The 14,211-nt window shown below is 48.4% G+C and overlaps 2 protein-coding genes across 2 annotated transcripts; both read left to right on the top strand.

The window, feature by feature from the left end:
* Positions 1 to 3,147: 3,147 nt before the first annotated feature.
* On the top strand, positions 3,148 to 7,633 carry LOC118781374 (neuroblastoma suppressor of tumorigenicity 1-like). Its single transcript, XM_036534377.1, has 4 exons — positions 3,148 to 3,275; positions 4,480 to 4,660; positions 5,927 to 6,038; positions 7,026 to 7,633. Exons 2-4 carry the CDS (start codon positions 4,488 to 4,490, stop codon positions 7,326 to 7,328), a joined length of 588 nt encoding a protein of 195 aa, XP_036390270.1. The 5' UTR covers positions 3,148 to 3,275; positions 4,480 to 4,487; the 3' UTR covers positions 7,329 to 7,633.
* Positions 7,634 to 9,937: 2,304 nt separating this feature from the next.
* htr6 (5-hydroxytryptamine (serotonin) receptor 6) lies at positions 9,938 to 13,822 on the top strand. Its single transcript, XM_036532729.1, has 3 exons — positions 9,938 to 10,921; positions 11,709 to 11,843; positions 13,460 to 13,822. The coding sequence occupies exons 1-3, from the start codon at positions 9,938 to 9,940 to the stop codon at positions 13,820 to 13,822; spliced, it is 1,482 nt and encodes a 493-aa protein (XP_036388622.1).
* The last annotated feature ends 389 nt before the right edge of the window (positions 13,823 to 14,211 follow it).

Here is a 14,211-nt window from a genome sequence, read left to right as displayed (position 1 = left end):
ATATTTAGTCTCCTCAGACTCACAGAAGAACACCACAGCTGCAGCACAGAATCTACCAGCCACGGCCAAGCATGGCTAGGCGTATACAAATGTCATAATTTAGAAGGGCACTGCTAGTCTCAAGTATTTGCAAACAGATCAGAAACAAAACAATGAATGTGAGGTAGGTGGGGTGTCAGGAGAGCCGAGCTGTCTTTATGCAGTCATAGAAAGTCCTGGAGGGACGTGTTATTTTGGGACCTGATTATGCCCCCTCTGCGCTCTCCTCCACCTCACGCAATCCTGATCCCCCCCAGCATGCAGTGCATTGTGAGAGCTTGCAGCGTTTGCAGCGGGATTTGTAAGAGGAATGTGGGCGTGTCGTGTGTGAATGTCGTTCGTGCTGCAGATCTGAGGGTGTGTGATGTAGGTGTGGGAGGAACAAATGCGAGAGAGAGAGGGTGCTCTGCCCCCCCCTGGTGGAGCAGTATGCAAGGAATGCGTCGGAATGCCATTTCTTGGCTGGCGCTGAGAGCTTATTGCCAACAGGTAATTGTACACTAAAACACACAAACCTGCATTCTCTCACATATTACTCACTCCTAAGCCGACCGATGCTTGTAGTATAAACCCCACATGTGATCCTACTCTTTCTCCCAATCAATGGCAGAGTGCTGTTCAGTGAAGGGAGAGCAGAGGAGGGTTGGACCTGGAATGGATGAAGGCTACAGAGACTTTACAGAGCAGTCAGCTGCCATTACCTGTGTCACTGTACTCTGGGCTTCACAGAAAGTAACAATCATCATAATGATCATATTGCTAATATATTAAAAAAATCCCCACAGCAATGGTAACAATCCTGACATTTCTGTACAGACCCCTGGTAAACACTAGGTTCCCTACAATCCCCTTCTTTAGCCGATGGGCTTTTTAAATCATTCATTTGGCCTGTACCCATTGGGACTTACAGAATCCTTCTAAATGGAACGCACACTTGCACGGCAAGTAATTGCGTGCAACCTAACCTGAAGAATGCGATGGCATCAAAGACAGCGCAGTGTAATTAAAAAGTTTAACAAAACATTCAGAAGTGTAACAGCATCAGTCACGGTCCAACAGATATTGTAATCACACCCGGGTGTCGACCTTTTAACACAACTGAAAAGAGGGCAGCTGTCAGGTGTGCTTCAGGCTTTATTCCACCTAAATGTTCAGGAAGCATCTGCACAGGGTGAGCCCAGGTGGAGGCTGAAAAGGTGAGCGTGGAGCATGTCAGACCACTGTGCTGATGGGTGGTGCATAGCTCCTTCCACCGCCAGGGACCAAGGTCGAGAGGGAGAGACCTGATTGACACATTCGCCTTCGAAAAACAAAAGGTTTACCAGGGCAACCAGCTGAGAGGAGATAAAAAGAGGAGAATCTTATTAATGGTGAAAGACAATCGTCTGAGGTTTGTCAGTGTGGGGTTTGATTGAGGTAAAGAGTAGGTAGAAGGAGGAGAATGACCACTTAGTTATGAACAATCAGCATGAACAGTTATGCTGAAGAGAAGGGAGCAAAGTAACAAATTGTAAGAGCAGAGTAAGGTGATGTGTTGAGAATGGAGGAAAACTTAGTGAACAGTTTGGGTCTGTTAGGGGTCTGTAACTGCCTGGATGTATGTGTGCTCACAGGAAAATGAAGAGGGAAAGATAGTGGTCAAGATCAGCAGGTAGTTTGGTCTCCCTCCATCTTGCTGTTGGACAAGTAGTTGCTCTTACAGTGCTGGGGATGGAGGTGTCTGCATTCATAAAAAATCCACACTCAATATTTTTTATTTAAATGAGACTACACATTCAAATGTTTTAGCACTTCTGATGCACAGAGCTCTCAAAAATTTATTTAGTGACGGTACAACTAACTGTTGAATACTAAACACCTAACAGGCAGTGACCATACCAGATCCTCTGTTGTAGGAAGTTAGTGAAACTACGATTCTCTTTCCAGCTTAATCTATGGTGGCAGTGTAGCATAGTGGTAAGGTGCAGTATTTGTATCCAAAAGGTTGCTGGTTTGATTCTCCGATGGGATGCTGCTGTTGCTGTACTCTTGGGCTAGGAACCCAGAATTGCCTCAGTAATATCCAGCTGTATAAATGGATAACATGTAAAAATGATAACCTATGTAAGTGGCTCTCGATAAGAGCATCTGCTAAATGCCAGTAATGTAATGTCATCTTACAACATCAGCAACTGCAAAAAGTTACTTACCCACCAACAACCACAGTAACATCAACTTCAGCTATCAAAATATGTTAGCTAAACCTTGTATAACAAAATTTAATGAACTTTATGAAAAATTAAGAAGTTGCAAGCTCCTTTCCCTTTGCAGTGAATCTGTAAATGAGCGCTTCTTACTGAACTGTGTATTCATTGCTTCTTGACCCTTATTGCATTATTTTATCATAAAGGGTTTGTCTGCTTCTCTGACTGACAAATGAATGAAACCACAAGAAAAGGGAAGAATGTCTGCAGGTGAAAACAGAGGGAGAGAAGGAATGAGGAGGTGGACAGGCAGCTGCATGGACCTTCATTTCTTTTCTACATTATCTATGTGTCTCTTACCAGGGGTGAGAACATGTCAATGGGCTGATTTCTGCAAATGAATTCGTAGGAGACTAGGGAAAAAAAAAGATTGTCTCGCTTTCCCAAGGCCGAAGTGTTCAGACATACCAGAAGCGCCTCAATTTTTTCATTTATTTTTTTAGACTTTCTGAAACTCAGCGGGACCTCAGCCCAGCGTCGCCTGCTCTGTCAGGAGGGAGCCCGAGCTGGGGAGGGTTGTCAACAAAGCAATACGTTAAAATTAAATCTCCCAGCGGTGTCGTTTTGCCTGTAACTGAAAGAAGGTAATACATTTTGGATGTCTGTTTTTCCTTTTGCAGAGGAAACAAAGATAGTCTCAGGCATCAACAGGGGGGCGATAAAGAGGAGGGGGGAATGTACAGTTCAGTGGAATGAGAAGGAGAACTTCTTGGGCGCACTAAAGTTTTACGAGCCAGCAATCTCCCAGCTTCTGTGCTGGACGATGTGTGACCGTGTTTATCGCTAAATAAGGAAACTCATACCGACGTCTCCCTCCATAAAATGTTATAAAAATCTGTCTAATATTCCGTCTTGCCTGCTTGGATCCCATCTTCTCTCTATCTCTTACGGTCTCATCTGGGGCGGACACTGAGAAGGCAAGAACAGACGTGAGTTTTCTTTGCCGCAGGAGCAGAGACTCCCCTAGTTTGTCCGGTCGGAAATTCTCTGCGGGTAAGTGTGCATCTCTGATAACTTTCAACTTTTTCAACTTACTTTTTTAACATGTCCCCTGTCAATCTCTGTCTCTTTTGATCACTACGGGAACCGATGTCAAACTCTAATTATCCCCCCACTTTGGAGGCTATCCTATCAATCCATCTGTCGATCTCTAGATATTCTGGTGTCATGGGTGTATCATTTTCAGAGATATTGTGAACTGCAGTGATTTTCAGTTTTTCAGATGTGAATCGAAAGATAATCCGGTTATTCTCTTGTACGTTTCATCCTCTTCTTCTCAGTTATAAAAATCTTATTACGATGATCTATTGCTTTTGATAGATTCATGTTCTAGGCGTCCTGTGCGTATGAAAGAAGTTGGGTGAAAAAGAACACTATCTGTCTTCCTAGGCCACAGGTGTGAATTGCCCTTCTCTTGAATAGTGATGATGGAAACACCTTAATTATTTATTAATTATGCAATCAAAAAATAGTTGCAATGAAACATAAATTCTGGATGAGCAAGAGTTTCTCCTGTTGGTTGTGGACAAAATGTGGACCAACTCAGTTCAAGTTGCAGGAGGCCTTTGTCCTGTGGTCCACATGAATCCTCAAAATAAAATGCGTGTCATTGACTCCTTTGCATATTGAACACCTCCACTGATACCACTGATAATACGGCATAATATCTGTCCTCACTTTTGTCGATATATCTTTGATTTACCCGTGACAATACAGCATTGCAAATGTGATAAAAACATGTAAGAACTGAATATTCCTTACTGTATCTGTTTTGCCTTACTGTGCAGTTTATAGTTGTATTTTACATTTTTGATAGCATTTACTTGCTTTGGTCAAATATTGAGTAATGCAATAGCATTACATTTCAGGTATGCCACTAATGATTCAGCAACTGCATGGCCACTTGCCTAACCCTGTTAAATGTGCTTTTAGCAAGTCACTCTGGATAAGAGAATCTGCCAAATGAATACATGTAAATGTTAATGTAATGAGTCATCATAATGTTATTTAAGCCCGGATTAATGTTTGGAGCAGTGTTAAGTACCCTGTTTTGCAGTTAAACGTCCATAAAAAGTTCTATCTTTGTAACACTCATGGCATGATTTGCCATGCACAACTTTTGTGATGAACTAATTAATCCTGCTCCTACAATTAAAATCCTTCCGAATGGTAATTTTGATTATACGGACTCCTCCAGGCGCACTCATGTGGAAGTGGGCCGTGATTGGCTGGACCCTGCTGGGCCTGTGTGTGGCAGCTCCGCCCCAGCACATCAATCGCTTGGCGCTGTTCCCCGACAAGAGTGCTTGGTGTGAGGCCAAGAACATCACTCAGATCATCGGGCACACTGGCTGCCAGCCCCAGTCTATACAGAACAGGTCTGTGTGTGTGTGTGTGTGTGTGTGAGTGTCTGTGAAACCCTGAACAATATGCTGCTATACCCCCACAAACTCATATTCCCTCACGTTCCCAAACATGCATGACAATGTCCAGCCCTGGGTGTGGTCACAGCAGCTCTGGGTGTGGTCACAGCAGCCCTAGGTGTGGTCACAGCAGCCCTAGGTGTGGTCACAGCAGTTCTGGGTGTGGTCACAGCAGCCTTGGGTGTGGTCAGAGCAGCTCTGGGTGTGGTCACAGCAGCTCTGGGTGAGATGGTTTTGTTTAGCTTGAATCACAGGAAGCAGTAATATCTGTTACTTTTACAAAGCTACAAAGGAACTACAGGACAGCTGGACCAGTGCCCTCCAGTCCACAATGAGTGGATCTGAGTTACTCTAAATATACTGCTCCATACTATATTTGCAGTCATGTATCTCTCTGATCTTGCTTGTTACTGTTCAGTTCCTTACTTTTCTATACTATACTATACTATAATGTCTTTAATTCAGAGCAGCATTAGTATCTCACACATCATTTAACATGCATATAATATATATTAACAACATATAATAACAGGCAGTTATCTTTGTATCTTGTCAAGGTGATTTGACAATGGGAATGATTAATTATTTTAAGGGCCACAACAATGCAAGCTAATCAGTGTTAATTCATAATAAATTCTGCACCAAAGCAGTAGTGCTACGAAAGAACTACAAGATAGCTGATGCATGTCTTCCAGTGCACATTGAGTAGACTAACTTGCGCCAAATATACTACCCTAATCTTGCACATCACTGTTCAGTTCCTTACTTTTCTATACTACACTATAATGTCCTTAAACCAGAGCAGCATTAGCTTCTCAGACCTCATTCAATGTGCGTCCAATAATAGACTTGGAATTAGCTTTCTGTTTTGTCACAGTAGTTCAGAAATGGAAATGTTTAATTTCTTAAGGCCCGGAACAATTTGAATTAATCAGTATTAATTCAGAATAAATTCTGTGCCAAATCAGCAGTGTGGTGTAGTGGTAAGGAGGAGGGCTTGTCACTGAAAGGTTGCCAGTTCATTTCCACATTGAGGCACTGCTGTTGTGCCCTCGCACAAGACACTTAACCCACAATTGCCTCAGTGAATATCCAGCTGTACACATGGATAAAAAAAATTGTACCCTATGTAAGTCCCCTGTGGATAAGAGCGGCTGTCAAGCGGTCGAATGTGAAGCAGCCGTTGTTTTTCCTCCCTCTCCCCGTCCCCTGCTTTTTCAGGGCATGTCTGGGGCAGTGCTTCAGCTACAGCGTTCCCAACACGTTCCCGCAGTCCACCGAGTCTCTGGTGCACTGCGACTCCTGCATGCCTGCGCAGATGCAGTGGGAGGTGGTGAGTGCTCTCTTTGTCTGTGCCGCTTGGGCAGCTCCCATAAAACACACCACTACGCAATACCTGCACTTTGTACAACTTTTTCTTTATCGTCGCGTCTACCCCTGCTCAGACCTGACGCCTATTGTAATATCATGTAATGTAATGCACTTGCCACGGTTCATAGATCAGTTGAATATGGTAACTAATTTAATAGCTATCATGTGTTGTGTATATAACACTCACAGCCCAAATATGTGCATTATATTATTTGCTTTTTGAGCAGAATTGTTTGTATGCAAAACAGATTGCATACAATAAAAAATCAGTTTCCCTTCCCTGCTCTGAAGTGAAGCTTCAGTTTTACCTTCAAACCTCTGCCAATGACTACCTGCACTGCAGCGAATGATCTCACTGATTCCATTTTCAATTCAGTTTTTTTTTTTTTTGTAATGCAATATGAAAATTCATTTTAACTCCACCTGCAGTGCAAAAAGGTTAACGTGTACTCTCAGTCCCACTGTGGTCCTCCTCCCATGAAGCACAGCGGCAAACAACAGATGACCACACTTCCATGTTGGTGCCATTGTAGAGTGTAGCTTTGGATGCATCAATGTCCAATGATGGGGCTGACTGTGTATTGACCTTGCTGTGATTGGCCAGGCGCTCTGTGCTGAATACGCCTGTGCTAAGCATGAGAAGGTCTTTTTTTTTACATAGTGTATCAGCCTGTGTCTGCGTTAACTGCACTGTCCAACCAACAATCCTTCACAGTAGCATCCGGCGCAGTCTAGCTGTTCCTTCTCTGAGTCAGCTGTCATCGAATGTTATGTTCCAAAAGAGAATTTTGATTGCGGCGGATTCCGTTCCGAGCCAGGGCATCCTGGAGAATGCAGAATGCTACTTTTGCCGTGGGATACTCTTCATCAGGGCTGTTCGCTCTGCACGGGCTGCTGTGTGGGGCCGGCGTGTGACCCCGCTGTGACCCCCCGTGCCCCGTGTGCGCAGGTGACCCTGGAGTGCCCCGGAAGCGCGGAGGTGCCCCGCGTGGACAAGCTGGTGGAGCGCATTCTGCACTGCAGCTGCCAGTCCTGCAGCAAGGAGGCGGGCCAGGAGGGGGCGCTGCTGCAGCTCTTTCCCTCCGAGGCCACGGCAGAGCCCCCTCCCAGGAGCGACGGCGGCGGCGGCGGCGGCGGCGGCGGCGGCTCCCGCTCCCGCTCTCATTCCTATGCGCACGCACACGCACAGCGAGCTCATGCACACTCAGCCTCACACCCACACGCACACGCACACATGCCTGCAGGGGGGTAGTGGGAGCTGGAAGGGGGCACAGCGTTTCCGTGTATCCTGATCCTCTTTTCCTACGCTCTGTCAAACAACACCCTCTTGTATCACCTTGCACAGTGTCAATCCGTTTCTTCTGGGCTCGATATGACACACCACAACAAAAGCACCTTATGTAGTGTATATCAATGCTTGAAAAGCAAACCCAAATACCAGCACGTCGATGGAGGCTCGTAGATAGCCACTCACACATACAATAAATATCCATGCTTTTAAAGACAGTGGATAAAATGAAAATGGAGATGTTATCACACACACACACACACGCACAAACACACATTTTTGATGCTTCCAGAAGTGCACATGGAAATTAGTTCTATTTAATCAGTTTTTTCATTTCATGTTGCATTATGATTGCATGGGGGCAATTGAACATTGAACATTTAACACTACATGTTAAAATTCCCTTCTTACAAATCTCAGTTGCTTTCATGTATGTCAGCTCTTCTGTTCTTGGTTGTCAAAATGGCATTAAATATTATTAAAAATAACATTCTTTCTCATTATTACAGTTCGGTTCGGGATAGTTACGGCATCAGTAATTCATACTAATAATCTGTTTTTCATTACTGAGTAAGGTGTAGAATAATTACCAGCTTATTAGCATGAATTATTGGTGTTAATAATTGTGATTGTGAGTAGTAAGAAAAGGGGTGTTTATGTCTATCAATTGAATACTGATTTCACTAATGGCATTGTGATTCTTGGTGTCGTTAATTTCCATTTACACTAGTGATAATACTAGCACACACACACACACACACAGACTGTGCTTATTGCTTGCACACAAACCCACTGTGTCGAAACTGTGAATAAGGAGTGAGATCACTCATTGACGTACTCACAAATTGGATTGTTGGCAGTAAATTCTGTAATCTCGCAGGTGTAAAACCCGTGAATGTACAAATACAAAATAAACTGGAGTTTGCAACCCCTGCCTCTTCATGTCTGTTTTTTTTGAGAGACTGTATGATTTGAAGGAGGAGGACTCGGGGTGAGTAGGGGATTAACAAGCAAGATAAGTGTGTGAAAGAAAACATTAAAATGAATTCAGTCGTCATCAGCAGGAACTAGCTCTTCTCAGACAGTGATACATTAATCTACCAAAAATAGACCTTTTTTAACGGATCAGTAAGGCGAGTAAACAGACATGCTATGGTATGAAAGCATGCCCGGGGTAATTTCGGGGGGGGAATCTACTCCCAAACTGACATTGACAGGGTTTCAAAGGTGAGCTGCTACCTTCTACCGGCTGCCACAAAGAACTGCAGAGTGAGATGAGCTGGCATTCATCGCCATTCAGCCCAACTTCTCCGATCACAGTGCCCACATGGCAGGGGGAACGCCAGTCTGCCAGCAGCCTGGATCCTTTTGGATGTCAGATCCGTTATGTTACAGCGTGATCAGCCTGACACGCGTCCCCGCTCTGTGCGGCGCGGCGACCGCGTGCGGGCCGCGCGCGCAAAGCGACAGCCCTCTCCCGCGGTTTTAATGCGCAGACACGATCCGTTCCCCCCCCGGCGTCGGGGAGCGGAGCAGAGAGACGGGCTCGAGTGGCGGACACAGGGATTAGGACGAGCGGGGAGCTGAGAGGAAGGAGGCGCGGAATCCGGAGACCTTTCGGAGCACTTGTGGACACAGTCATGCTCTCGCGCGGCTGGCAGGCGCTCGGCGGCATTGATTTTTTCACACATGCGGAGCACATAAAGTGCTGCGACCTCACACGTTCCAGCGGACACTTCAAGACCACGCAGACGCCCCCGCGCACACGCTCAAAAACACACACACACACACACACACACAAACATACACACATTCTACAATAACTTTGCATACACAATACACACGTGTGTAAATCTGTATAGTCAGGAGAGGAATGTGTTTTTCCCTCTTTTTCCTCCCTCTCACATTTACGCATAAATGCCTCCAGCCGTCTCTCCCTCTCCCTCTCCCTCTCTCTCTCCCTCTCTCTCTCTCTCTCTCTCACTTGGAGTAATGCACCTCGTTATTGCCCTCCCCCAGTGTGTCATCGTGACTCTCACTCACTAGCTCGCGGCTGAGACGCACTGACAGGCACAGAATCGCTCGCACCGGCGCTCGGATGAGGAGCAGAGGGACCGCGGAGGACGGGGAGGGATGGAGTTCGCACCGCGAGGCTTTCGCGCAGAGTCTGGGGGGCTGAGGACACCTGAGGACCTGCCCTTTCTCTCTCTCTCTCTCTCTCTCTATCTCGCGCTCTCTCACTCTCTTCCTCTCTTTCTCTGTCTCTTTCTCATTGGCCCTGACACCAACCGAATGCACGCTTGACATCGGGTCTGACTGATGCGCCTCCTGCGGATTCGATCCCAGCGTGAAGACGTGAAAGAGGAAATCTAGAGCAAGAGGATACACCTTGACTGCCTCTGCCTTGAGCCTTCCCTAGTGTGCTTGGTGCTTGGGAAGCTCTCTGTCAGCTGCTGGAGCTGGAGCTCTCTGCTTTCACCATCAGTTGGCGAACCCTAGGGACTTGGCAAGGGACTTGTCTTGGTGGGGGAGGGTGGGAGGGCGGGGGAGGTTCAAGGGTGTTTGTTCATACGATGGACGACTCGAGCTCACCTGGAGAAACCGCTGCAGGAGGTGGAGGAGGAGGAGGGGGTGCCGGCTCGAACTGGGGCTACAACGGCAGTATCCCTTGGGGTGCGAACGGGGCCGCCTGGGGCGCGGGCAGCAGCGGGGCGTGGCTCCTGGCCGGCGTGCTGTCCCTCATCATCCTGATGACGGCGTGCGGCAACGTGCTGCTGATCGGCCTGGTGTTCTCCCAGCGCTCCCTGCGCTGCACCTCCAACTGCTTCCTGGTGTCGCTCTTCCTCTCCGACCTGATGGTGGCGCTGGTGGTGATGCCGCCCGCCATGTTGAACGCGCTGTGCGGCGCCTGGGTGCTGTGGCCGGCCTTCTGCCCCGTCTGGCTCTGCTTCGACATCATGTGCTGCAGCGCCTCCATCCTCAACCTGTGCGTGATCAGCCTGGACCGCTACCTGCTGATCATCTCGCCGCTGCGCTACAAGCAGCGCATGACCCCGCCGCGGGCGCTGCTGCTGGTGGGCGGGGCCTGGGGGCTGGCTGCTCTCACCTCCTTCCTGCCCATTGAGATGGGCTGGCACAGCCTGGGCCACGGCGGCCGGGACCACGCCCCCGGGACGGCGGGCGCCCTCAACGGCAGCCTCGCCGAATTCGCCGCCCCTCACCTCCAGCCCGCCCCGTACCTGGCCCTCCCCCTCCCACCCTCGGCCGCTGCCCCCTCCCAGTGCCGCCTGCGGGTCAGCCTGCCCTTTGCCCTGGTGGCCTCCTGCCTCACCTTTTTCCTGCCCTCCACCGCCATCTGCTTCACCTACTGCCGCATCCTGCTGGCAGCTCGGAGGCAGGCCCGCCAGGTGGCGGCACTCACGCACCCCCCGCACCCCCCACCCCACTCGCCCGGGGGGCCGTCCCACCCCCCATCGCCCGGGCTGGCCACCGGGCACGCTCCCGCCGACCGGGACTACTGCAGCCACCAAGAGCCGCCCACACAACGCAACGCCCAGGTGAGAGCATAACGGAGGATGGGTATTGGGGGGGGGGCAGTTGAGGGGCAGAGAGAAGGTTTTGGAATGGTGGGGGGGAAAGGGGTAAATCAGCAGGAGGAGGGGGATGATCACAACAGGAAATTCAGGAAATCTACAGGCTGTGTGTGTTTGCATATGCATTGGCATTTTGTTTTTAATGCGCTTGCTTCTTCTTATTGGTTTGTGTTGGTTCTTGAAGTGTTTATTGGTAAGTCAGAACATGTTGTCATGCGCATTTGCATAAGCTATCCTTGTTGCTCTACTGTCTCTCTCTCTAGTCTATCAAATGGAAGTGGTTCTAAGGTTGAATACACATCTGTCCTTCATTACACAAAGGAGAAACCAGAGATGCAGAACATTTTAGAGTATAAGAGAAAAGACCTCTAACAAAATGGAAAGCCTGTAGATAGAAGTGCGGGTCACGGTGTTAAAGAAAGGAAGGGGGGGAAAAAAGCAGTGAAAAAGCAAGAGTGGGCGTCTGACAAAGAGATATGCAGACCTCAATGAAGAGAAGCGGGACAGGGACCTTGTGGGATTATTTCTGAAATGCTCTGATGTGCCTCTTTCCTCACGCCATCATTGTGTACTGGGCTGAATACTCGGCCGCATAGCCATGACACTAATGACGCTAACACTGTCAGAGGAGAATGAAAAAATCCCGCTCCTATGTCCCACCATGTGGAAGGGCCGTTGGGGGGGGGGGGGGGGGGGGGGGGGGGGGGGGTGTTCTCTGTGGTGACCCTGCCTGTGCTTGCCATTGCTCCAGTCGTCGGTGAGCAGCGAGAGGAGGCTGGCACACAGGCAGGGGCGGAGGGCTCTGAAGGCCAGCCTGACCCTCGGTGTCCTGCTGGGGCTCTTTTTCAGCGCCTGGCTGCCCTTCTTCATCACCAACATGGCGCAGGTCAGTGCAGTGTGTGTGTGTGTGTGTGTGTGTTACTCACCATCGCCAAGATGCTGTCAGAGTGCTTCCTTTCTCGTCAGCATGCCAGCAAAGGGCATGGTGAAACGCCCCTTAAAACATAGCATAGATCAGAGCAGTGTGTGTTCCTCACCACCACCAACATGGTGCAGGTCAGTGCAGTGTGTGTGTGTGTGTGTGTGTGTGTGTGTGTGTGTGTGTGTTACTCACCATCGCCAAGATGCTGTCAGAGTGCTTCCTTTTTACGTCAGCATGCCAGCAAAGGTCATGGTGAAACACCCCTTAAAATGTAGCATAGATCAGTGCAGTGTGTGTGTGTGTGCGTGTGTGTTCCTCACCATCACCAAGATGTTGTCAGAGTGCTTTCCTTTGTTAACATGCCAACAAAGGTCATGGTGAAACACCCCTTAAAATTTAGCAGAGGTTGGTGTGTGGGTGTGCTTGTGTGTCCGTCTATAAGAGACGGGTTAATGTAAAGTGGATGTGTGTGTGTGTCTCCCTCTCAATCACCAAGCTACAGTCAAAATGGGCTTCTTATTCAGCATACTGGAATAGGTCTATGTTATAAAGAGAAAGCTCTCTTTATAATATAGAACAGGTCAATGTAACATGTGTGTGTGTCCTCTTCATAACAAAGGTGTTTTTAGAGGCCATCCTTTTTATTCAGTACACATTCAGCATGGGTCATGGTGAAAATCAAACAGCATGCCACTGAATGAGAATTTACAAGGTCTCAGTTATATGCTTTTATATATACGTATATATCAGATTCTATTTTGCGACAATGTAAGCCAACAGAGCCTAACAGTTTTTTTAATTGTTTTGTCATGCCACTATATTTTACTTGTTATGTTCCCCCCCCCCCCCCCCCCCCCCCCCCCCCCCCCGTGTTTTAAGAAAATGAAAAATGAAGAGAAATAGCTGTAAAGAGACAAAATACCGATAACTCCCATTACCCACATCCTGTCTTAAACTGCCGCACAGAAGGGGGCTAAGGGACGATAATAAAGTGGCTGAAATTAACGGTCTGCGTTTGTCTCAGCTAGTAATTGCACCCGTCCCGCTCTCCCTCTTTTAGAATGCAGTCATTTCGCTATCCATCTGCGCCCCTTGCTCTTCTCCCACGGAAACCGAGCCCAGACGCAGGCCGCTTACTTCTTTGGTGTCTGTGCGTGTGTGCGTCTGGTTCTCCCTTTCACTGTCAATGTGTCGTGTGAATGGCGCTTCCTCTCCCCCCCCCTTGTTTTTTTCTCATCCTTCTCACTTTCTCCCAGCCTTCCTCCTCATGGATTCAGAATGTGACCACCCCCCCATTTCCCAGTCTTCCTCCATAATATCTCAGCGCACGGCCGTGTGTCTGACGTTACATTATTGGCATTTATTAGACGCTCTTATCCAGAGACTTACACAGGTTTTAATTTTTACATGTTATCCATTTATACAGCTGGATATTTACAGAGGCAGTTCTGGATTAAGTCCCTTCCCTTAAGTGCCCCAGCGGGGAATCAAACCAGCAACCTTTTGATTAGCAGCCCTGCTCCATACCCCTGTGCTACACTGCCGTAAGATGGTGTCCTTCCTCTCTCTCTCCCCCCAAGGCAGTGTGTGAGTGCGTGCCCCCTGCCCTCTTCGACACCCTCACCTGGCTGGGCTACTGCAACAGCACCATGAACCCCATCATCTACCCCCTCTTCATGCGGGACTTCAAGCGCGCCCTGGGGAGACTCCTGCCCTGCTGCTCCTCCTCCTCCTCCAGCTCCCCCCGCCGTCCCTCTCCCCCGCTCTCCCTCTCCCTCCGCAACTCCGGTGAGCCCCACCTGCCCTCCGACCCCCCCTCCCTGACCTCCGACCCGCCCCAGCCCCCCGCCACAGCCACGGACGCTGTCAACCTGCTGGACGCCGAGCATGCTGGGAGCGAGCTGCCGCTGCTCCTGCCCAATCAGGTGGACACTCTGGACTGAGGAGGAAAGGGCTGGGCAAGAAAAGAGGAAGGGAGGGGAGGGGAAGGGAGGAAGGAGAGCAGGAAACGTGGGTATGTGTGTCCTTAGATACACGTTTGTTGGGAGAATTCAACGGACTCTATATATAAACGTGTGAGAGAAACACAGTGAGGTATGGCGAGACTGAAAATGATGGTATTAAACGAGATGTAGGAAAAAAAGAACTCCAGTTTGTATCTTCCCCTCAACTGAAACAGTGGATCAAGGAAGATTTGGAAGAAAAATGCTTACATTAGGCATTAGGACTGAAACACCCAGGGCTGAATTATTCAGAAGTTCAAGTCAAGGCATTATAAATATCAAAACGGCAATTTATTAGGGGTTACAATGAGGTGATCAATGAGGTGTAA

Source organism: Megalops cyprinoides, chromosome 7, assembly GCF_013368585.1.
Source record: "Megalops cyprinoides isolate fMegCyp1 chromosome 7, fMegCyp1.pri, whole genome shotgun sequence".
NCBI classification, from domain to species: Eukaryota; Metazoa; Chordata; class Actinopteri; order Elopiformes; family Megalopidae; genus Megalops; species Megalops cyprinoides.
The sequence above is the reverse complement of the archived record's forward strand: the minus strand, read 5'-3'. Positions and strand labels throughout refer to the sequence as shown.

Coding starts and splice junctions, on each gene's coding strand:
- LOC118781374 (XM_036534377.1), top strand. CDS start 4,488: ATGTGGAAGTGGGCCGTGATTGGCTGGACCCTGCTGGGCCTGTGTGTG. Junction 4,661..5,926: donor CCCCAGTCTATACAGAACAG/GTCTGTGTGTGT, acceptor CTGCTTTTTCAG/GGCATGTCTGGGGCAGTGCT. Junction 6,039..7,025: donor CGCAGATGCAGTGGGAGGTG/GTGAGTGCTCTC, acceptor CCGTGTGCGCAG/GTGACCCTGGAGTGCCCCGG.
- htr6 (XM_036532729.1), top strand. CDS start 9,938: ATGGACGACTCGAGCTCACCTGGAGAAACCGCTGCAGGAGGTGGAGGA. Junction 10,922..11,708: donor CCACACAACGCAACGCCCAG/GTGAGAGCATAA, acceptor CCATTGCTCCAG/TCGTCGGTGAGCAGCGAGAG. Junction 11,844..13,459: donor TCATCACCAACATGGCGCAG/GTCAGTGCAGTG, acceptor TCTCCCCCCAAG/GCAGTGTGTGAGTGCGTGCC.